At 42.1% G+C, this 25,966-nt stretch overlaps 1 protein-coding gene across 1 annotated transcript in view; it reads left to right on the top strand.

Annotated features, from left to right (window-relative positions):
- Positions 1 to 3,639: 3,639 nt before the first annotated feature.
- Positions 3,640 to 25,966, top strand: part of nrg1 (neuregulin 1) — a 175,191-nt gene continuing 152,864 nt past the window's right edge. The window contains 1 exon segment of the mRNA XM_065017231.1: positions 3,640 to 4,315. Coding sequence (XP_064873303.1) covers positions 3,727 to 4,315 — 589 coding nt within the window. The 5' untranslated portion in view covers positions 3,640 to 3,726.

Raw genomic sequence — 25,966 nt, 5'->3', positions numbered from 1 at the left:
GGGACCTTATATAGACAGGTGTATGCCTTTCCAAATCATGTCCAATAAATTGAATTTACAATAGGTGGACTCAAATCTAGTTGTAGAAACATCTCAAGGATGATCAATGGAAAGAGGATTCACCTTAGCTACAATTTCGAGTCTCATAGCAAAGGGTCTGAATACTTATGTAAATAAGGCATTTCTGTTTTTTAAAATTTTTAATACATTTGCAAAAAAAATTAAGGAGTATTAAGGAGTATTTTGTGTAGATTAATTGTACACTCCCCAGCCAGTTTATTAGGTGCACCACCACTTTCATGAAAATGGTTCACTCCTACAGACAGTGAGTCACGTGGCCGTGGCTTGTTATATAAAGCAGGCAGACAGGCATCAAGGCCTTCAGTTACTGTTCGTTTGAACGTTAGAATGGGCAAAACAAGTGATCTAAGCGACTTTGAGCGTAATATGATCGTAGGTGTCAGGCGAGCCGAATCCAGTATCTCAGAAACAGCTTGTCCTACTCGGCTTTTTACGCGTGACACTGTCTATGGTTTACAGAGAACGGTGTGACAAACAAAAACCATCCAGTCAGCGGCAGTCCTGTGGGCGAAAACGGCTTGTTGATGAGAGAGGTCAAAGGAGGATGGCAAAAACCGTGCAAGCTAACAGGCAGGCCAGAAACAGAATAATAATAATAAGGGTGCAGTACAACAGTTTTGTGCAGAACAGCATCTTGGAACGCACAACTTGTCGATCCTTGTCACGGATGGGCTATTGCAGCAGATGACCACACCGGGTTCCACTCCCGAGTGGCGCAGCGGTCTAAGGCACTGTATTTCAGTGCTAGAGGCGTCACTACAGACCCTGGTTTGATTCCAGGCTGTATAACAACCAGCTGTGATTGGGAGTCCCATAGGGTGGTGCATAATTGGTCTAGCGTCGTCCAGGGTTAGGGTTTGGCCGGGGTAGGCCATCATTGTAAATAAGAATTTGTTCTTAACTTACTTGCCTAGTCAAATAAAGGTTAAATAAATAAAAAATGAAACTGTAGCTGCAACATTTACCTAACACAACAACATGAAACTGTAACAGCAACATTTACCTAACACAACAACATGAAACGGTAACTGCAACATTGAACTAACACAGCAACATTTATCTAACACAGCAACATTGAACTAACACAGCAACATGAAACTGTAACAGCAACATTGAACTAACACAGCAACATGAAACTGTAACAGCAACATGAAACTGTAACAGCAACATGAAACTGTAACAGCAACATTGAACTAACACAGCAACATGAAACTGTAACAGCAACATTGAACTAACACAGCAACATGAAACAAACACAGCAACATGAAACAAACACAGCAACATTTAACTAACACAACAACATGAAACGGCAACTGCAACATTGAACTAACACAGCAACATGAATCTGTAACAGCAACATTGAACTAACACAGCAACATTTAACTAACACAACAACATGAATCTGTAACAGCAACATTGAACTAACACAGCAACATGAAACTGTAACAGCAACATTGAACTAACACAGCAACATGAAACGGTAACTGCAACATTGAACTAACACAGCAACATTTATCTAACACAGCAACATTGAACTAACACAGCAACATTTATCTAACACAGCAACATTTAACAAACACAGCAACATGAAACAAACACAGCAACATGAAACAAACACAGCAACATGAAACAAACACAGCAACATTGAACTAACACAGCAACATTGAACTAACACAGCAACATTGAACTAACACAGCAACATTGAACTAACACAGCAACATAAACTTTTGTACATATTTTGTACAGTTCTTGAACTTCTATTTAGATTACTGCTGTACCTCCAGCAGGCTTGGCATGACGAATTTGATCCTGGTAATTATGACACACCTTTTCATTGACAACCTGTCAATGAGGAGAGATGAGCCCTGAGACTGTAGTTGTAACACCCTATTCCCTATATAGTGCATTACTTTGGACTGGGGCCCTGGTCAAAAGTAGGGCACTAGATAGGGAATAGGGTGCCGTTTTGGCAGTGCTGCTGCTTTGGCCATTCACTCTCAATTCCCGGGCCAAGGGTTCATTCATAGCCCGATGAAACATGCATCTATCAAATCAAAATTGGATGCCTTGGAAATGATCTACTAACCAGGATAAATGTACCACGTTGACAGAAATCGTCATGAAGGCTATACAAAGATACATATTATTCTCCATCTGTACTTTGAAGGTTCAGGTCCCTGCCGTTCTACTTTAAGTTTTAGAGGATCTGAGTTTGTATTTGTGTGAGAGAGATAGAGAAGGAGTGACTTGTGCGAAGAAGCGAGACAGCTGTGCTGAATGTGTCATATGTGCCCACAGTGGGACGTGCCAGATCAATGCAGCAGGCCAGGGTGGGTTAAGTAGCTGGGCAATGGCTCTCAAGCAGGTGGAAGGCAGGCTCCTGGCAGGCTGGCCTCCAGGCCATAGGCGCCCCTCTCATGTGCAGCTGTCCAGGCAGGGCCTGTTGTGGCTGTGGCAAGGATATGTTATAGGGCTGGGGCTGTCATGCCAAGGAATGAGCCAAGTGGGTGACTAACCACAGGCCGTGTGTCCTGGACACAGTGGACAGACCCCTGCAGGTGTTGCTCATGGGTTGTGCCATTACCCATCAGGCCCCTCCACAACGATGGCAACCACAACAGGCTAGAGATGCTAGCCAGAATAGGGAACATGATATTCTAGAGGCAACTGATAGGACAACAGTCACCACATGGAAACCTGGGGCATCACAGAGGTGGAAACAAACAGCTCGAATGACAAGAACTGGTTTTAGGAGGTGGTGATTAACTTTGCCAGTGAGAGTCACAATATTGTGTAGCAAATCTGTTGCCTGCAATTGTTATCACTGAATGAAATAAGCCTCATGGTTAGAAAACACAAATCTGTCTTGCTGTGCGACTGTTATATGAGCAGGGAAACTGTAAGTAAATTGGGGGCTAATGACTTTGAATCCGTTGTTGGCAAATGTTCTCCACAACATTCTCAGTTTGGATAAGCTACTGACCAGTCCTGGGTTCACACCAAGTAATCCAGGATCAGACTATTGGGTTTCGTCCAAATAAATTGTTTTTATGTAGCCATTTTGTTGTTGCTCTAATGGGAATTCATATCTTGCTGTTCCACAGGAAAACAACCCATAAGTCACTCTCAGTTGTGATTATGCTACAAAAAGGCTTGAATGTAATAGGTTTATTCCTCATAGTCTGAAGTGCTTTAAATTGATTGTAGCCTATTTATCTCACATTTTGTGTTCATGATTCATGATAACAATGCATACTAAGAAAAATAAGCTTGCAAAAAATCAGTCTAATTTAAGAATGCCATATCAATCAGAATCAAATCAAGCACATCCATTTCCAATAAAGACAAACAATCACAACCTCAGGATTTGTATCTTCTACATTTAATTTGGTGCAAATCTTGCATGCCTAATGCACAAACAGCAGAAAGTGGTGTCAAGGGAGGAAATCCTCTCACACACAGGGCACACACAGTAAGAGCCTTTCCCATTACCAACTCCGCCCCTCTCATCTTGTAGTTTACTGTAGCAGCAACTGCGGGCTTCAGACGGATCACACTTGCTTTCACCATCAGAGCTTAGTCAAATGTTCCTTTCTTACCTGCGCGCCTCATTCAGCCTTTTAAGTCCCACTTACCTCCGTAGCAATGAGGACATACCTTGCGACGGGACAGAGTTCATTCACTATTTCGGTTGTTTGTGGGATTTTTGTGTCCTTTTCCATCTCTCCGCATGGAGGGCTCTGTGGGCTGACTTGTAATAACCCCTCTCCCGTGGCTCCGCTGCAGGAGTTGGTGCACCGGTCTAGAGTTGTGTTTGAGGGAAAGCTTCAAGAAGACGGGCGCAAGAGAGATATCAACCGACGAGAGCGGGAAAAGCTACTCAATCAAAGAGCTGGTGGTATACGGAATGAGAGCGCGGTCCAGAGAATGAAAGGAGAAGTTGATTTGTCGTCAGAGTCCGTGCCAAACAGGACGTCAGAGTCGGAACCATACCAGGTTAGGATAAGGGTCCATCAAGTATGGGAAGTAAAAGCGGGGGGGCTCGAGAAGGATTCTGTCGTTTCTATTGTCTGGAACCGGGGTGATAACTGTTTGACATTGACTAAAGACACAAGATACATGTTTTTCATGGAACCCACGAATGACACCTCGGTGTTCCAAGCCGTTTTCCCACCTGTCGAGACGCGGCGAGCTGTCCGAAAGGATGTCAGCAAAGTGCTCTGCCAAGAATGTGGTAAGTGCAGGATGATTGCCCACTCTCTGCTAATAACGTGGAACTTTCTGCTGGTCCATAATCTGACAAAATGTCATTTCAAAATGTATGTTCAGACAGACAGGGCGTATGACCCTGTGATGCAAGGCCAAACCCCCATAAATGATCATTTCGGACAATTTTACAACTTTAAAGCATGACATTGACAGCCCAATTGTGTCCATACATTTCACTCAAGGCGAATTGGGGCAGCTGCAGTGAGCTCTGGATAAAGTTAAATATTGGAACGTAGCCAAAGAATGTCATATTGTCATATCCAAAATGACTTTGGTCACTAAGGGCATGCATGATTAGGCATGTAGGCTAAATGGGCGTCATGAGATGACAAGCCATGAGGTAAGAGAGCGGTGTTTACCGGGCGGGCTCACCCAGATGTGTCAATGTCGCGATACCTCGGGAGCTCTCTACACGCGGTGGTGCTGAATGTTCATTGACTGGGAATTCCAACTTCCGTTGCTAAACGGGGGTGGGGGGCACAGACGTCAGTTCACGTCTAGTTTTCATGTACATTTGGTTGAGTTAACAACTAACGTGACTTCAACGTGAAATAAACCAAAAATTGTCACCCTGTCATAGAATTTTGGTTAAAAGTTGGGTAAAAAAAAAATCCCTTATGCTCTTGACTTTTTGCAAATCCAATCAGTCTTCTATGTTGATTTAACTTCATCACATTGCATTTTTTGGGCTGAAATTATGTGGAAACAATCATTTTTTTGCCCAGTGGACAGGTAGGCTACATTTAGTAGAACACCTCATCTGTTTTGTGATAAAAGTTTATTGAGGATGGAAATCTAGCTATGTCATTCGAAAATGTTAGACTGGCCATATTCTGTCTAAGGGGACAATCACGTTTTTTATTTGATAGTTAACCCATTCAGTTAACTGGTATTCAGGGGGTAAGAGTTCATGCTCTCACAATATTTTCTCTTACATCAATTCTCTTTTCCGATAAGGTGAAACAGTTGTGTTATAAGCATATGTTGAAGATAATCTCTTACTCTTTAATCACATTCAACCACACCTAGTACATCTCATATTGTCTGTACACTGATGCAGTTATTTTATATGCCACAGAGGAAACACAAACATTCAGGAGTCGACAGACTTTATAATCCATTTTGGTTGACAGCATAATTACCCGGGGGAGGTGGTGCACTAATGTTATCAGGTTCACAATGAGGACCATTACCCAAATCCCCAGGGCATAAAGTGCACTCACTGTTCATGAACAGTGACAGTCGTTTGGGATGCAAATTCATCCAGTGGCCGTAAAATGCCCAGGATCTATAAAGGGGAATGCTTTTGTCATTTTGGAATGAGGGAGGTCCTCGTACACATCCCAGTGGCGCTCCTCTGTGACAAAACACTAATGAGAGAGAATATCATGTCTGTATTCTGCAGTGTCTACACACTGCTTGACTGCGTGTGGGTGGGAAATGACCATTATTGTGCACAATTTCAATAGTATTGATTAGGAAAAAAGTATTAATTAAATAACATAGACTAAGTTATATCATATAGGCTATGTTAGATAAGGTTGCCATTCACGTGTTGGATTCGGCATCAGTTTTTGCAGCCACATCAAATCCTTAATTTCTAAGTAGGCTATTGCTTCATGTACTATGGGCACATACATAATTCTTGTAAGGAGCTTTGGGTTGTTCATGAGCTCAATGTTTGGTTTTGTTTTCCTCTCAACTAGACTTTAGTACAAATGCTCAAGTATGTCTGATACATTCCTTTCCAAGTCCCGATTCCATTAGTTCTCCATGGAGACCCAACAATGTACTGTGAGTACAGTGCACTGTAGCCTAGATTGTCCCTTTCGTGGAACTACTGGTACAGAATGATGAGTACAGATTCTTTGTCTGTTAGTGATTGATAAACATGACAAACATGACAACCCTTCAGAACACCTATGCTATACTAAGAGTAGATCCAGTGAATGAGTGATAGTGGTTTCCATGACCTGTAAAGAATGGGTGTGTTTTCATTCAGGACCACCATAGCCCTGTATAGTCCATGGTGCTATGTTCACGCTCAGAGTGCCGTAGAAGAACTAAAGGGACATATGTCCATTTCCTCCCCAGCCCGAGGACAGGTGCTACTCTGATGATGTGAGGATGGATCCACCCTGGACAGAAGGGACAGCAGTGGCTCACAGTAGTAAAAAGGGTTTCAGGTGGCGAAACACAGTTTGTCATGAAAAGACCATGTGTTCCAAGTCCTGAAGCAAAACAAGGATCAAAGTAGAGAAGGTTTCTATGAAATACCTTGAAGTGCTGTATGTGAAACGTTCTGTTCCATTTCTCAATAGACGCCCACCCTTTGTTCATTGCTTTTGACCACATTTTCAGAGAATGCATGTGATATGCAAATGCTCCTGAGTGGTGCAGCCGTCTAAGGCACTGCATCTCAGTGCTTGAGGTGTCTCTACAGACACCCTGGTTCAAATCCAGGCTGTATCACAACCGGCTGTGATTTGGAGTCCCATAGGGCAGCGCACAATTGGCCCAGCATTGTCTGGGTTTGGCCGTTGTAGGTCGTCATTATAAATATATAAAATAATTTGTTCTTATCTGACTTGCGTAGTTAAATAAAGGTTCAACTAAAAATAGATGTACCATTCAAATGTATAGTCAGATCACAGTACATTAATACAATGTAGCTACTGAAGTGATTGCTAAGCAGTGGTCGCTGGGATAATGAAGGCAGTTTACACGCAAGCACATACTACTAAATGTCATTCTGGATATAGATGATGGAACAGGATCAAGTATTGGTTTCCTGATTCAAAACCGGCTATTTGACAGAGACTCAATGTAATGTGCTCAGCTTCAGCTCACAGGCCTAGAGGATAACCTCACGGTGTTCATTGTCTGTTGCTGCCCCGGTTTTAGTGGTGACTGTGTTTAGTTGGGGGGGGGGAAAGGGCATCGGTGTCGAAATAAACAATGCCTGCATTCCTGTTGTGAGAACTCTTTTTACCCATCTCAAGAGACAGTAAATGGCTCAGTGCGAAGAACAATTCTTTCAGACTGTGCAACCACACTGCACTAACGTCATTGTAAAGGCAGTTGTATGAGTCCCCTTTCAGAGAGGGAACAGTTTACGCTTTGCAGGGTCTTGGTAAATTCTTGTGAATTTACTATTTAGACCCAATCATGTGATGTTTCTACTCTTTAAACAATGTTTCCAGGACTGATTGATTGCAGAAAGCCACGCCTCCCTCGGGAATGACAAATGTGGATCTTTCCGACAGCGGACAGTTCCAGCTCATTTGCTTGATAATGGGGACAATGATAGAATAGATGTGTGATGCTTGAACGAAATAAGAGTCTTCTGAAAAGACGCTAGAACACTGGAGGCTGCTGAGGGGAGGACGGTTCATAATAACGGCTGGAACGAAGCAATGGAATGGCATCAAACACACGGAAGCCATGTGTTTGATGTATTTGATACCATTCCACCCATTCCGCTCCAGCCATTACTACGAGCCACCAGCCTCCTGTGTGATAGAACGTGTTGAGTCATGTGACTTACTACTTCACAGATTGAAGAAAATCATTCCCAGAGTGTGGAGGACATTGTTCGAGGTGCACAATCAATGCTGCATTATATGAAACACTATAGGCACCTAGAGCTAGGCTCGTGTTGTAATACAACAGTTGATTTTGGGGGGATTATTAGATAGTCGAGCAATGCTGAAACAATTATTGTATTGTTCTGTTGGGGTAAATAATATAACTGACCCACAAAGTAATTGTAAATCCAGTGTTTATGCAGAAAATACATCGTAGACTGTTGAAGTGTATAATTAAAGGCTTCTGCAAGTTTGATTCCCCTAAGAATCTAGGCTAGTTCTCACATAATCAGGAAATAAAATAAAACAACAAGCTAGACATTCTGTTTAGGGATACTGTAGCAAGGCTTTACAAGAGGAGAGAGAGGGAGAAAGATAATTTAGTTCTTATGTTTTTTTAACAGAACACTGTACTAGTGGCAGCAACATGCAGAACTGTGAGTACAACTCAGGGTGTTTTCACATATAGTCCTCTTTAAAATAACTGATCTCAGTCCTCTTTTTAAAGCAAAATCTCAGTCCTCTTACATTTTAATAGCTAATATATTGCATTTAGTTAAAATATTAGGCATAATAATTGTAAATTGAAGATACTATTAACATTATTATTAGTAACAATAAATAGCAGAAGAATAACTGCAGATTAAATAATGCTGTAATTGAAAATTGTACATCAAATGTAGGCTACTGGCCCTTTAAGAACTAGAACGTATGTTGTACCCTGTGTTGTGATTATCACCTAATATGCTGTTGTCTTCTCACACTGTTCAAACCCTCATGAAGTTCTCGCCTATAGATCACATATTGCAAACAAATAATCGGAACTAAAAACTCCAAAAACATATTTTTTCTTTCTGTGCGCTCTTGACAATCTCTAATCAGTATAAAGAAAACTGCACATGTTTTTTCCACGAACCTGAGGTATAATCATTAGCCAAACGGTCAACTAAAACGAGAGTTTCTATTGGACAAATTCAGGTAGGTTCCTCCCTGTTTTGTTCCGTCTGCTTCCTTTTAAGAAACGTTTTGCAAGATAAATCAAATCAAATCAAAATCAAGAATTTGTGTAATGAATACGCCCCTACATATCATCTTATCTATTTTATGGCACCAATATGAGTGAAGGGTTATGGCAGGGGAAACAGTATTGCAGTAATCTAGAGTGAGGGGTTATGGCAGGGGAAACAGTGTTGCAGTAATCTAGAGTGAGGGGTTATGGCAGGGGAAAAAGAGTAGCAGTAATCTAGAGTGAGGGCTTATGGCAGGGGAAACAGTATTGCAGTAATCTAGAGTGAGGGGTTATGGCAGGGGAAACAGGGTAGCAGTAATCTAGAGTGAGGGGTTATGGCAGGGGAAACAGTGTTGCAGTAATCTAGAGTGAGGGGTTATGGCATGGGAAAAATAGTAGCAGTAATCTAGAGTGAGGGGTTATAGCAGGGGAAACAGGGTTGCAGTAATCTAGAGTGAGGGGTTATGGCATGGGAAACAGTATTGCAGTAATCTAGAGTGAGGGGTTATGGCCGGGGAAACAGTGTTGCAGTAATCTAGAGTGAGGGGTTATAGTAGGGGAAACAGGGTTGCAGTAATCTAGAGTGAGGGGTTATGGCAGGGGAAACAGTATTGCAGTAATCTAGAGTGAGGGGTTATGGCCGGGGAAACAGTGTTGCAGTAATCTAGAGTGAGGGGTTATGGCAGGGGAAACAGTGTTGCAGTAATCTAGAGTGAGGGGTTATGGCATGGGAAACAGGGTTGTAGTAATCTAGAGTGAGGGGTTATGGCAGGGGAAACAGGATAGCAGTAATCTAGAGTGAGGGGTTATGGCAGGGGAACCAGTATTGCAGTAATCTAGAGTGAGGGGTTATGGCAGGGGAAACAGTGTTGCAGTAATCTAGAGTGAGGGGTTATGGCCGGGGAAACAGTGTTGCAGTAATCTAGAGTGAGGGGTTATGGCAGGGGAAACAGTGTTGTAGTAATCTAGAGTGAGGGGTTATGGCAGGGGAAACAGTGTTGCAGTAATCTAGAGTGAGGGGTTATGGCAGGGGAAACAGTGTTGTAGTAATCTAGAGTGAGGCTCTGGATAAGAGCGTCTGCTAAATGACTTAAATGTAATGTAAATGAGTTATGGCAGGGGAAACAGTATTGCAGTAATTTAGAGTGAGGGGTTATGGCAGGGGAAACAGTGTTGCAGTAATCTAGAGTGAGGGGTTATGGCAGGGGAAACAGTGTTGCAGTAATCTAGAGTGAGGGGTTATGGCAGGGGAAACAGTGTTGCAGTAATCTAGAGTGAGGGGTTATGGCAGGGGAAACAGGATAGCAGTAATCTAGAGTGAGGGGTTATGGCAGGGGAAACAGTGTTGCAGTAATCTAGAGTGAGGGGTTATGGCATGGGAAAAAGAGTAGCAGTAATCTAGAGTGAGGGGTTATAGCAGGGGAAACAGGGTGCAGGATTTAGAGTGAGGGGTTATGGCAGGGGAAACAGTATTGCAGTAATCTAGAGTGAGGGAATATGGCCGGGGAAACAGTGTTGCAGTAATCTAGAGTGAGGGGTTATAGCAGGGGAAACAGGGTTGCAGTAATCTAGAGTGAGGGGTTATGGCAGGGGAAACAGTATTGCAGTAATCTAGAGTGAGGGGTTATGGCAGGGGAAACAGTGTTGCAGTAATCTAGAGTGAGGGGTTATGGCAGGGGAAACAGTGTTGCAGTAATCTAGAGTGAGGGGTTATGGCAGGGGAAACAGTATTGCAGTAATCTAGAGTGAGGGGTTATGGCAGGGGAAACAGTATTGCAGTAATCTAGAGTGAGGGGTTATGGCAGGGGAAATAGTGTTGCAGTAATCTAGAGTGAGGGGTTATGGCAGGGGAAACAGTGTTGCAGTAATCTAGAGTGAGGGGTTATGGCAGGGGAAACAGTGTTGCAGTAATCTAGAGTGAGGGGTTATGGCATGGGAAACAGAGTAGCAGTAATCTAGAGTAAGGGGTTATGGCAGGGGAAACAGTATTGCAGTAATCTAGAGTGAGGGGTTATGGCAGGGGAAACAGTGTTGCAGTAATCTAGAGTGAGGGGTTATGGCAGGGGAAACAGTATTGCAGTAATCTAGAGTGAGGGGTTATGGCAGGGGAAACAGTGTTGTAGTAATCTAGAGTGAGGAGTTATGGCAGGGGAAACAGTGTTGTAATAATCTAGAGTGAGGGGTTATGGCAGGGGAAACAGTGTGGCAGTAATCTAGAGTGAGGGGTTATTGCAGGGGAAACCGTGTTGCAGTAATCTAGAGTGAGTGGTTATGGCAGGGGAAACAGTGTTGCAGTAATCTAGAGTGAGGGGTTATGGCAGGGGAAACAGTGTTGCAGTAATCTAGAGTGAGGAGTTATAGCAGGGGAAACAGGGTTGCAGTAATCTAGAGTGAGGGGTTATGGCAGGGGAAACAGTATTGCAGTAATCTAGAGTGAGGGGTTATGGCCGGGGAAACAGTGTTGCAGTAATCTAGAGTGAGGGGTTATGGCAGGGGAAACAGTGTTGCAGTAATCTAGAGTGAGGGGTTATGGCATGGGAAACAGGGTTGTAGTAATCTAGAGTGAGGGGTTATGGCAGGGGAAACAGGATAGCAGTCATCTAGAGTGAGGGGTTATGGCAGGGGAAACAGTATTGCAGTAATCTAGAGTGAGGGGTTATGGCAGGGGAAACAGTGTTGCAGTAATCTAGAGTGAGGGGTTATGGCCGGGGAAACAGTGTTGCAGTAATCTAGAGTGAGGGGTTATGGCAGGGGAAACAGTGTTGTAGTAATCTAGAGTGAGGGGTTATGGCAGGGGAAACAGTGTTGCAGTAATCTAGAGTGAGGGGTTATGGCAGGGGAAACAGTGTTGTAGTAATCTAGAGTGAGGAGTTATGGCAGGGGAAACAGTATTGCAGTAATTTAGAGTGAGGGGTTATGGCAGGGGAAACAGTGTTGCAGTAATCTAGAGTGAGGGGTTATGGCAGGGGAAACAGTGTTGCAGTAATCTAGAGTGAGGGGTTATGGCAGGGGAAACAGTGTTGCAGTAATCTAGAGTGAGGGGTTATGGCAGGGGAAACAGGATAGCAGTAATCTAGAGTGAGGGGTTATGGCAGGGGAAACAGTGTTGCAGTAATCTAGAGTGAGGGGTTATGGCATGGGAAAAAGAGTAGCAGTAATCTAGAGTGAGGGGTTATGGCCGGGGAAACAGTGTTGCAGTAATCTAGAGTGAGGGGTTATAGCAGGGGAAACAGGGTGCAGGATTTAGAGTGAGGGGTTATGGCAGGGGAAACAGTATTGCAGTAATCTAGAGTGAGGGGTTATGGCCGGGGAAACAGTGTTGCAGTAATCTAGAGTGAGGGGTTATAGCAGGGGAAACAGGGTTGCAGTAATCTAGAGTGAGGGGTTATGGCAGGGGAAACAGTATTGCAGTAATCTAGAGTGAGGGGTTATGGCCGGGGAAACTGTTGCAGTAATCTAGAGTGAGGGGTTATGGCAGGGGAAACAGTGTTGCAGTAATCTAGAGTGAGGGGTTATGGCAGGAGAAACAGTGTTGCAGTAATCTAGAGTGAGGGGTTATGGCAGGGGAAACAGTGTTGCAGTAATCTAGAGTGAGGGGTTATGTCATGGGAAACAGAGTAGCAGTAATCTAGAGTGAGGGGTTATGGCAGGGGAAACAGAGTAGCAGTAATCTAGAGTGAGGGGTTATGGCAGGGAAACAGTATTGCAGTAATCTAGAGTGAGGGGTTATGGCAGGGGAAACAGAGTAGCAGTAATCTAGAGTGAGGGGTTATGGCAGGGGAAACAGTGTTGCAGTAATCTAGAGTGAGGGGTTATGGCCGGGGAAACAGTGTTGCAGTAATCTAGAGTGAGGGGTTATGGCAGGGGAAACAGTGTTGCAGTAATCTAGAGTGAGGGGTTATGGCAGGGGAAACAGTGTTGCAGTAATCTAGAGTGAGGGGTTATGGCAGGGGAAACAGTATTGCAGTAATCTAGAGTGAGGGGTTATGGCAGGGGAAACAGTATTGCAGTAATCTAGAGTGAGGGGTTATGGCAGGGGAAATAGTGTTGCAGTAATCTAGAGTGAGGGGTTATGGCAGGGGAAACAGTGTTGCAGTAATCTAGAGTGAGGGGTTATGGCAGGGGAAACAGTGTTGCAGTAATCTAGAGTGAGGGGTTATGGCAGGGGAAACAGTATTGCAGTAATCTAGAGTGAGGGGTTATGGCATGGGAAACAGAGTAGCAGTAATCTAGAGTAAGGGGTTATGGCAGGGGAAACAGTATTGCAGTAATCTAGAGTGAGGGGTTATGGCAGGGGAAACAGTGTTGCAGTAATCTAGAGTGAGGGGTTATGGCAGGGGAAACAGTATTGCAGTAATCTAGAGTGAGGGGTTATGGCAGGGGAAACAGTGTTGTAGTAATCTAGAGTGAGGAGTTATGGCAGGGGAAACAGTGTTGTAGTAATCTAGAGTGAGGGGTTATGGCAGGGGAAACAGTGTGGCAGTAATCTAGAGTGAGGGGTTATTGCAGGGGAAACCGTGTTGCAGTAATCTAGAGTGAGGGGTTATGGCAGGGGAAACAGGGAGCAGTAATCTAGAGTGAGGGGTTATGGCAGGGGAAAAAATGTTGCAGTAATCTAGAGTGAGGGGTTATGGCCGGGGAAACAGGGAGCAGTAATCTAGAGTGAGGGGTTATGGCAGGGGAAACCGTGTTGCAGTAATCTAGAATGAGGGGTTATGGCAGGGGAAACAGGGAGCAGTAATCTAGAGTGAGGGGTTATGGCAGGGGAAAAAGTGTTGCAGTAATCTAGAGTGAGGGGTTATGGCAGGGGAAACAGGGAGCAGTAATCTAGAGTGAGGGGTTATGGCAGGGGAAACAGTATTGCAGTAATCTAGAGTGAGGGGTTATGGCAGGGGAAACAGTGTTGTAGTAATCTAGAGTGAGGAGTTATGGCAGGGGAAACAGTGTTGTAGTAATCTAGAGTGAGGGGTTATGGCAGGGGAAACAGTGTGGCAGTAATCTAGAGTGAGGGGTTATTGCAGGGGAAACCGTGTTGCAGTAATCTAGAGTGAGGGGTTATGGCAGGGGAAACAGGGAGCAGTAATCTAGAGTGAGGGGTTATGGCAGGGGAAAAAGTGTTGCAGTAATCTAGAGTGAGGGGTTATGGCCGGGGAAACAGGGAGCAGTAATCTAGAGTGAGGGGTTATGGCAGGGGAAACAGGGAGCAGTAATCTAGAGTGAGGGGTTATGGCAGGGGAAACAGTGTTGTAGTAATCTAGAGTGAGGAGTTATGGCAGGGGAAACAGTGTTGTAGTAATCTAGAGTGAGGGGTTATGGCAGGGGAAACAGTGTGGCAGTAATCTAGAGTGAGGGGTTATTGCAGGGGAAACCGTGTTGCAGTAATCTAGAGTGAGGGGTTATGGCAGGGGAAACAGGGAGCAGTAATCTAGAGTGAGGGGTTATGGCAGGGGAAAAAGTGTTGCAGTAATCTAGAGTGAGGGGTTATGGCCGGGGAAACAGGGAGCAGTAATCTAGAGTGAGGGGTTATGGCAGGGGAAACCGTGTTGCAGTAATCTAGAATGAGGGGTTATGGCAGGGGAAACAGGGAGCAGTAATCTAGAGTGAGGGGTTATGGCAGGGGAAAAAGTGTTGCAGTAATCTAGAGTGAGGGGTTATGGCAGGGGAAACAGGGAGCAGTAATCTAGAGTGAGGGGTTATGGCAGGGGAAACAGTGTTGCAGTAATCTAGAGTGAGGGGTTATGGCAGGGGAAACAGTGTTGCAGTAATCTAGAGTGAGGGGTTATGGCAGGGGAAACAGTGTTGCAGTAATCTAGAGTGAGGGGTTATTGCAGGGGAAACAGTGTTGCAGTAATCTAGAGTGAGGGGTTATTGCAGGGGAAACAGTGTTGCAGTAATCTAGAGTGAGGGGTTATGGCAGGGGAAACAGTGTTGCAGTAATCTTGTTTGTGTGTGGGAATAATGACTAGTGAACCTGGAGAGCTTTGTTTTCACATTGCCTTAAAAAAGGGAACCGCAGAATTCAAGCAAACCGATCTCAGACAACATCTCGAGATGGTCTCAGTTCGGATCGCTTCAGGGGCTCTTTTGAGGGGTATGAGTTCCTTTTGGAGTGTTCACATTGCACAACAAAAATAAGTGAACTGAACTGAGTTCACGAAAATGGGCTGAAAGGGACCAAGTGTGATAACATCCTTAAAAACCTCTAGAAGTCTAAACCTTTGGAGGGAGGGTGTTCTACTAAACTATCATATAGAATTGTTTAAAGATGGTCATGCCATGTTTTTGTGAAAAGACAGATTTTCTGGGTTGTTTAATGGTCGGACAAACACCACCGTAGCTCGGTCACCTTCCAGCGCAACTGCGGAAGACCGACATCGGAGGATGCTGTGGATTGAAACACAGCCCGTGCAGATATCTCTATCTTAAACTGACACATTCAGATGGGGATTTTCTTATTATGTTGTTTTATTGACACACTGTTAGTTTACAGAATTATTATTAAGACAAAACTTGAGTACAAACTTAAGACAAAAGGAATGTCTTATTCTCAAAGCCTAACATAGAGAGTCATGCCCTGCACATCTATGACTGATTGCTCATGTTTTGTCACATGAACTCCCAAATATGAGCTGACAGAATCAAAAAGAAGTCTTCTAAGATCCAATCCAGAGATCATCATAAATCACTCTGGCCTATTTTGAGGTTAGGGAAGTAAGCATTTGGACTGAGAGGTCCTATATCATTGACAGGTTAGACTGAGATATAGTTATAATCCCCACATGTTCTGGGACAGATTATCCCATAATTCCACATTTACACAGAATGGCTCACAATTTGTCCCACATTTGACTGTTCAATCCCAATAAAATCTTGCAGTAAAAGTTACATCCTACAAAAGTGTTGTCAATTGATAAATGACTAAGTGCTTATGGACTTTCTAGGAATAGGTTACAGCTACTCTACTGTAGTTAGTTTTCCTTGATGCCAATGGGAATGTGAGAATAGGATTTTAAAGAAATATGTGCATGAGAGAAAGCACTCTGAATAATGTGGGATTATCGAATCTATTTTGTGAGCCACAAAATACTGTTTTTCTAATCAAATGCTCAATTTCAGACATCGCAGCAGATCGAGAATGAATTAATCAAATCCAATTTGAGGTTAATGCCCAGTACACGGTGAACTGTGGATTTCTGCTGATTCTGAGAAAATGTTGGTGCCTATTTAGAGAACGCTTTCATAATGAGATTTTTTGACAATACATCTGACTTTGTTTTCTGTTGGTATGAACCAGTCTCCACCATAAACCATTGCCACTATGTTGTTTTTGTACATTTTTCATAACATGCAACTAACTGCTTTAGTATTCTTCATGACACATTGCACATGATGCATTGCAAGGTTTTTAAAGAGCCATCTATATGTAGAGAGAGAGACAATTTAATATGACCCTAGGAAATAGTTGTCATCACATTGAACATTGACTGCTGACAGGGATCCAAATGTTCCCTAATGTGGAAGCCTCACATTTTGTGTATGAAAGGCCACTACTTTGCCTCATGAAGGTTAAGCCAGCAAAACTTGTATTAGTCTCTCAACTCATCGTGAAAGGTCAATGAGGTGGTAATCTACGTCTTCATTAGCTGACATGCTCAATTTACATGGATCTCACGACCCTTCAGAATACAAACATGTTTGTCTCGTTGTTGCTGGTTTTTATTACAGCTGAGAGGCTGCTCCTTCGTTTGTACAATCCTGTAGCTTTTACTTTGACATGGATAATGTACTGTCATCTTTTGGCTGTGAATATTGCTCCAGACAGCCAACGATGGCAATATAAGGTTTCAGCAGTGCCAATAAACAAGGCTTATCATTTGCCAATTAAGTCCAAATTGAACTGTGTCTATGGTCATTAGTTTCAACAATACCCCATACAGTAAATGGAAACCAAGACAAACATTTCAAACAAAAATGGGCTCATGACACATTCTGGGTTGATAGTTGGTATTATATAACAGACACAAAACTATTTTTATCCCTTGATGAGATTCTCTTTGCCCAGTTATGTAATGTTTACATGTCTGGGGCTTACAAAGACAAACATGCAGTCTTTTATCATGCTGAAATCACATTAACAAATGGACTTTGGGATGAAGAATATTGAATCCTATTCTCCATTGTTTGAGATGGGCCCTTTCTGAATGTGCCTTTATCTGGGGTGGTTTTTGATTTTCCACAACGTACCAATTCATACCAGGCATATAACATCTAAGTAATATATTTTCACATTTAATCGTATTTGTTTAATATTAGTTTTGTGAAATGCTGTGTAAAGATATATATTCTAATCATTTGGTGGGTGCTTATATTTGTGCTATTTCACACATGTACAAGTGTGGTATTATACAATAATTATTTTGTTGTTGTTGCATATCCCTGCTCCCCCTGAGACACCCTCGGAGAGTGGGGTCACGATCAGGGTCAGCCATTATTAACGGCGACCCTGTAGCAATTAGGGTTAAGTGTCTTTCTCAAGGGCACATCAACAGATTTTTCACCTTGTCGGCTCCGGGATTCAAAGTAGCAACCTTTCAGTTACTGGCAGGGACGTCATGCACCCAAACATCTGAGGGGGAACAAAGTCTGTGTTGATGGCTAGGGGGTGGGGTGCCCCCTGTCTGTAAATTGGAGAATTTAGAATTTTACACATGTATGAAACAGCTTTTTCCTGCAATCTAGAGGCATAATCATTATGATTAATTATATAAAATAAAATAAAAACATGTTTATTTGTCTGCATATCTAAGCATATCGCTTGAGCTGTAGGTATCCTCCTGACAGGAGTTTCTTACTATGCATCTCTGCTAAAATTTGGGTAAAAGATTGAAAGGAATGTGAGTCTTATTCAGTACATTTAGTTATCGCTTCCTTTTCTAAAGTCTACCAACCATGCCAGCAAGCATACCAGCTAAGATAGTTAGACAAGCTAGCTACTCTAATTTGAGTGACTCTTCTTGGTAACTAGTTATGAGGTTGGCAGATTGAGAACCTATCTGGGCTAGCTAAAGCCAACTTCATACAATTACTATGTGGCTAGTAGTTAGGGATGTGACAAATGTGAACATTTTCTTAACATTTAAACTGCATTTTTTGTTTATCGTTGAAATTATACGAAAAAATCATAAAATGACATGAATTCACAATTCATATATGGTCTGTGTATGACCGCTGAATTGTTGTCACCAGTTACCACCGCCTATTTCTACAATATATCTATTTTTCTATTTTAAACCTAACCCAAACCTTAACCACAATGCCTAACCCTAAATTAGATGAAGACCTTAAAAGCACATTTTTGTTTTCATTCATTTTTTCGACAATTTTGTCTTTATGTCTGTGGTAACTAGTGGAAACTACCAGACGGTGCTTACCTTACCCACTCAACAACGATGGTAGTTAATAACGTTTTAGTTTATCTGCTGTGTGCATTTCCTCCATTTTCTCAGTTGTCAGTCGTACATGGGACTTCATGTCCCATTTCTCATCGATGTGATGGGTCGTGGCAGTGACGCATGACAGCGTCTACATAGACGTCCAACAACCTGTTGTATGGTGTTTGAGAGTTGGCGCTTTCTAGACCTACTTGCAGAACAATCCATTTCTCATCAATGTGATGGGTCGTGGCAGTGACGCATGACAGCGTCTACATAGACGTCCAACAACCTGTTGTATGGTGTTTGAGAGCTGGCGCTTTCTAGGCCTACTTGCAGAACAATCCATTTCTCATCAATGTGATGGGTCGTGGCAGTGACGCATGACAGCGTCTACATAGATGTCCAACAACCTGTTGTATGGTGTTTGAGAGCTGGCGCTTTCTAGGCCTACTTGCAGAACAATCCATTTCTCCATCCGTCATGTTTTTTGAACATGGTATCTTGTAGTCTGGTTCTAGTCATGCCATTAGGGCAGCACTGAAGCCTTAAGTCCTCTACCATTGACAATGGCTGCACATCAACTGCAATCATTTATGTAATCAGCGCTGTGATTTTCACACTCGGTCCCTTATCTCACTGCTGCCAGCAACGGTTTGGGTCTCACTGTGCCTCTCTTTCAGCATTGCACCTGTACTGCCACTATGGATCAATTACACCTCGCAAAGTTTGCATCTCATTTAACTTCTCAAAGTATTGCCGTACAGGTTGCTTCCCTGTCTCACCATGTGCCATTTCTTTCAACTGTTAACGAGGATAGAGTGTGGAGCGCTTTATGTCCGTGAAAAATAATTGTAAAGATGCATATCTTGTCCTACTAACATATCTCCTGCTACTAACATATCTCCTGCTACTAACATATCTCCTGCTACTAACATATCTCCTCTTACTAATATATCTCCTCTCACTAACATATCTCCTGCTACTAACATTTCTCTTCCTACTAACATATCTCCTCCTACGAACATATCCCCTCCTACTAACATATCTCCTGCTACTAATATATCTCCTGCTACTAACATATCTCTTCCTACTAACATATCTCCTCCTACGAACATATCCCCTCCTACTAACATATCTCCTGCTACTAATATATCTCCTGCTACTAACATATCTCTTCCTACTAACATATCTCCTCCTACGAACATATCCCCTCCTACTAACATATCTCCTGCTACTAATATATCTCCTGCTACTAACATATCTCTTCCTACTAACATATCTCCTTCTACTAACATATCCCCTGCTACTAACATATCCCCTCCTACTAACATATCTCCTGCTACTAATATATCTCCTGCTACTAACATATCTCTTCCTACTAACATATCTCCTCCTACTAACATATCTCCTGCTACTAACATATCTCCTGCTACTAATATATCTCCTGCTACTAACATATCTCCTCCTACTAACATATCTCCTCCTACGAACATATCCCCTCCTACTAACATATCTCCTGCTACTAATATATCTCCTGCTACTAACATATCTCTTCCTACTAACATATCTCCTCCTACGAACATATCCCCTCCTACTAACATATCTCCTGCTACTAATATATCTCCTGCTACTAACATATCTCTTCCTACTAACATATCTCCTTCTACTAACATATCCCCTGCTACTAACATATCTCCTCCTACTAACATATCTCCTCTTACTAATATATCTCCTCTCACTAACATATCTCCTGCTACTAACATTTCTCTTCCTACTAACATATCTCCTCCTACTAACATATCTCCTGCTACTAACATATGTCTTCCTACATACATATCTCTTCCTACTAACATATCTCCTCCTACTAACAAATCTCCTTCTACTAACTTATCTCGTCCTACTAACATATCTCCTGCTACTAACATATCTCCTGCTACTAACATTTCTCTTCCTACTAACATATCTCCTCCTACTAACATATCTCCTGCTACTAACATATGTCTTCCTACATACATATCTCTTCCTACTAACATATCTCCTCCTACTAACAAATCTCCTTCTACTAACTTATCTCGTCCTACTAACATATCTCCTGCTACTAACATATCTCCTGCTACTAACATATCTCCTGCTACTAACATATCTCCTCCTACTAACATATCTCCTGCTACTAACATATCTCCTGCTACTAACATATCTCATCCTACTAACATATCTCCTGCTACTAACATATCTCTTGCTACTAACATATCTCCTCCTACTAACATATCTCCTGCTACTAACATATCTCCTGCTACTAACATATCTCCTGCTACTAACATATCTCCTGCTACTAACATATCTCCTGCTACTAACATATCTCCTCCTACTAACACATCTCCTCCTACTAACATATCTCCTGCTACTAACATATCTCCTGCTACTAACATATCTCCTGCTACTAACATATCTCCTCCTACTAACACATCTCCTCCTACTAACACATCTCCTCCTACTAACATATCTCCTCCTACTAACATATCTCCTGCTACTAACACATCTCCTCTTACTAACATATCTCCTGCTACTAACATATCTCCTGCCACTAACATATCTCCTCCTACTAACATATCTCCTCCTACAAACATATCTCCTGCCACTAACATATCTCCTCCTACTAACACATCTCCTCCTACTAACATATCTCCTGCCACTAACATATCTCCTGCTACTAACATATCTCCTGCTACTAACACATCTCCTGCTACTAACATATCTCCTGCCACTAACATATCTCCTGCTACTAACATATCTCCTGCTACTAACATATCTCCTGCCACTAACATATCTCCTCCTACTAACATATCTCCTCCTACTAACATATCTCCTGCCACTAACATATCTCCTGCTACTAACATATCTCCTGCTACTAACACATCTCCTCCTACTAACATATCTCCTGCTACTAACATATATCCTCCTACTAACATATCTCCTCCTACTAACATATCTCCTCCTACTAACATATCTCCTCCTACTAACACATCTCCTCCTACTAACATATCTCCTGCTACTAACATATCTCCTGCTACTAACATATCTCCTCCCACTAACATTACAGCATTGCTGGTTTAGATAATTGTTTTCCTTTAATGATGATGATCAGGACCATTTACTGGTAGTTTTGTGATAACTGCACTGTGATTTTATACGTCACAGCCCTGCTAGTAGTATAAAAACTTTAAAAGAAAAATGTTAACAGGACAAATCTGTGTGGGCAAGTGCTCCTGTGACCCCTGTGGGAATGACGCCTCTGGTTACTGCCTCAACACTCTAACCGCCAGGGAACCTCCTCCTTTGCCGAGCAATTTTTTCCCCTTGTTTTTTAAATAACTAATTGACTGACATCAGTTCAATTCCATTTTTTTTCTTTTTTTTCTGTGAGCTCAATGCGCACATTGCATTGTACCATTTCTCTAGAGGTAAATCAGATCCAGCCTGAACTGTGCGATGTAGAAGGGAGTTGTAGTTTCCAACAGGCCAATATTGTACATAGTCTAGCGCACAAAACGTGGAAATAAGTACAATGACCATAATCATTTGGATGAATAATCCATCCATCTCCTTGTCCAGTCTGTGTTTCTTTTATGCCTGCTACAGAAGAGACAATAATGCAAGATCATGAGGGGATATAGAGAGCAGCTGTTGCTTTGTGAGGTATCTCTACCTGAAAATACATCATCTAAGTGATTAATGGTTGGTATTCAGCAGTCATAAAAGTATGTCTTATTTATTTTGAAGAAATACAAAATAGTGATTTTGTCAGACAGTATAGCTCTAAAGAGATTAGATGATGAGATGATGAAATGAAATAATAAATAATAAAGTCATCAAGTAAAACAAATATACACAACAACTGAAATATTTTAGTAAAGTAATGTGAATAAATGAGGGTTAATAAGTGATAAGCACTAATGGGCAGTCACTACCATCAAATATAATCACATTTTATTGGTCAAATACACGTGTTTAGTAGATGTTATTGCAGGTGTAGCGAAATGCTTGTGTTTCTAGCTCCGACAGTGCAGTAATATCTAACAAGTAATATCTGACAATTTCACGACAATACACTCAATACACACAAATCTAAGTAAAGGAACAGAATTAAGAATATATAAATATATGGACGAGCAATGTCAGCATGGCACAGACTGTGATACAGTACTATAGAATACAGTATATACATATGAGATGGGTAATGCAAAATATGTCAACATTATTAAAGTGACTAGTGTTTGTTATTAAAGTGGCCACTGATTTTAAATGTACAGTTGAAGTCGGAAGTTTACATACACCTTAGACAAATACATTTAAACTCAGTTTTTCACAATTCCTGACATTTAATCCTAGTAAAAATTCCCTGTCTTGGGTCAGTTAGGATCACCACTTTATTTTAAGAATGTGAAATGTCAGAATATTAGTAAAGATAATTATTTATTTGAGCTTTTATTTCTTTCATCACATTCCCAGTGGGTCAGAAGTTTACATACACTCAATTAGTACATTGCCTTCAAATTGTTTACCTTGGGTCAAACGTTTTGGGTTAGCCTTCCACAAGCTTCCCATAATAAGTTGGGTGAATTTTGGCCCATTCCTCCTGACAGAGCTGGTGTAACTGAGTCAGGTTTGTAGGCCTCCTTGCTCACACACGCTTTTTCAGTTCTGCCCACACATTTTCTGTAGGATTGAGGTCAGGGCCTTGTGATGGCCACTCCAATACCTTGACTTTGTTGTCCTTAAGCCATTTTGCCACAATTTTGTAAGTATGCTTGGGGTCATTGTCCATTTGGAAGATCCATTTGCGACCAAGCTTTAACTTCCTGACCGATGTCTTGAGATGTTGCTTCAATATATCAACATAATTTTCAATCCTCATGAAGCCATCAATTTTGTGAAGTGCACAAGTCCCTCCTGCAGCAAAGCACCCCCACAACATGATGCTGCCACCTCTGTGCTTCACGGTTGGGATGATGTTCTTCGGCTTAATTTAAATAATCTGTCTGTTAACAATTGTTGGAAAAATTACTTGTGTCATGCACAATGTAGATGTCCTAACCCACTTGCCAAAACTATAGTTTACTTGATAGCTACCTACACAAATAGCTAGCTAGAACATAGTGTTAATAAGATAAATTCATTAAAAAGATTAAAAGCAATACAAATAAGTTCTCCAGTAGGCATCTACTGAGGGAGCTAAGAGCTGTGTTGTCAGTCATTTCCCAGCAACATCAGTAAAAAGGCAGATCCCCAAGACATTTGTGGAGTGGTTAAAAAACAAGTTTTAATGACTCCAACCTAAATGTATGTAAACTTCCGACTTCAACTGTATATAGGGCAGCAGCCTCTAATGTGCTAGTGATGGCTATTTAACAGTCTGATAGTCTTGAGATAGAAGCTGTTTTTTAGTCTCTCGGTCCCAGTTTTGATGCACCTGTACTGACCTCGCATTCTGGATGATAGCAGGGTAAACAGGCAATGGCTCGGGTGGTTGTTGTCCTTGATGATCTTTTTGGCCTTCCTGTGACATCTGGTGCTGTATGTGACCTGGAGGGCAGGTAGTTTGCCCATGGTGATGCGTTGGGCAGACCGCACCAGCCTCTGGAGAGCCCGACAGGATGTTCTCAATTGTGCATCTGTAAAAGTTTGTGAGGTATTTAGGTGCCAAGCCAAATTTCTTCAGCCTCCTGAGGTTGAAGAGGCGCTGTTGCGCCTTCTTCACCACACTGTCTGTGTGGGAGGACCATTTGTGTTGTGTACACCGAGGAATATCATGGGACTTTTATTAATTGTTTTATTCCGTGTTGTTACAGCATTCACCGAACCATCCTCAGAAAGCACAAATCGCTCAGCACTACCGCTAGGCTACCTGCTGCCCTTTCTATATAATATGTAGCCTATAATTTCAATTTGGCTGTCCTATTTAAGAACTTAACTTTAAACATTATATTTGTTGAAATACTTTAGTGCTGGATTAATTTGTTGTCTATGGTGGGCAAAAGCTCTTGATAATGGATGCTGTAGTGAATGCAGAGTCAATGTGCCTGCTGCAGAGTCGATAACGATCTGAATAAAGACAGTTTTGCTTGGTCAGCAGCATAAAGTAGCTGATAAAAATCTACCCATATGGGTCAAATCTCTTTACCTTTTGAAGTTGGCTCTGGGAATAGTAAAGTATAAAATCAATGACACAAGTCATTCATCTTCATACAGTAACTGACATTTTAATTGAAACTCAAACGAGGCCTGTGGTTTTTAAATCAAAACATTACCTAAATTATGTTAGTGACCAGATGAGTGGCAACAAGGTGATTTTGCTAATTGGATTACAGTCTAAGAATGTTTACCAGTTGGAATAATTGTCTCTGGCATCTTGAGCTATCAGCCATATGTTGCAATAAGCAGCAATCTTAAAGGGGCCTGTTGATAATAGCACATTGTGTTTTTGTTTGGCAGATAGTGAATCCTGAGTGATGATCCTGCATGCCTACCACTCTTAATCATTCTGTCTTGGTGCTATCTTGATGATCCTACAGCATCTGAGCCCAGTGGCACACCACCGTTCTTCCAGGTGTTGCTGAATTACCAGTAGCACGTTGGCACTCTTGAGCTGAGCTAAAAAAGACATGCAATGATGTCATAATCTTTGCCACGAGTCACATCTACAAGAGAAGGATAAAAGCCACAGCTCATACCCTGTAAAGTAATGAAGGTCGTTCATCTTTTGGCCTAACCGTTCCACAGTAAAACCAAGCACGGCGGTTCAACAAATAGAAAGAGCAGATGTGACCGACGTTCTACACTGGGTAGACTAAGCCGGAAAGCTCCTGCAGGTGATGAATGAGAGATCATTACACAACCAAGGTCACATTTCCGTTCTACACAAGCCTCCTTGTGCGAACCGTAGATTCTCATTCCTCCCACAAAGTGCACCTGTCAGGGTGTTAAATTGGGGCAGAAGTGTTCTAATAAGGATACACATTTCTCCGGACTCCACTTCCGACAGAGGAAGACTTCACAGTGCTTCAGTTCAGATGCTGGGAAATGTAGTGTTAAGTGTTTGATGTTCAGACCTTCGGGCTGACTATTATACTGGTCAGTTTTCCAACGGTTACTCATTTTCAATATTCTGATCCACGCTCTGTTTTCAGCCGTTGCTGTGGTACTACATATCTGACACTATACTATCTACACTACACAATCTACACTATCTGACACTACACTATCTGAAACTACACTATCTACACTACACTATTTGACACTACACTATCTACACAACACTACCTAACACTACACTATCTACTCTACACAACACTATCTAACACTACACTATACTATCTACACTACACAATCTACACTATCCGACACTACACTATCTACACTACACTATCTGAAACGACACTATCTACACTACACTATCTGACACTACACTATCTACTCTACACTGTTTTACACCACACTATCTACACTCTACTGTCTACTCTACACTATCTACACAATATACTCTACACTGTCTACTCTACACTATATACAATACACGATCTACACAA

Source organism: Oncorhynchus nerka, linkage group LG4 (assembly GCF_034236695.1).
Source record: "Oncorhynchus nerka isolate Pitt River linkage group LG4, Oner_Uvic_2.0, whole genome shotgun sequence".
NCBI lineage: Eukaryota > Metazoa > Chordata > Actinopteri > Salmoniformes > Salmonidae > Oncorhynchus > Oncorhynchus nerka.
The sequence above is the reverse complement of the archived record's forward strand: the minus strand, read 5'-3'. Positions and strand labels throughout refer to the sequence as shown.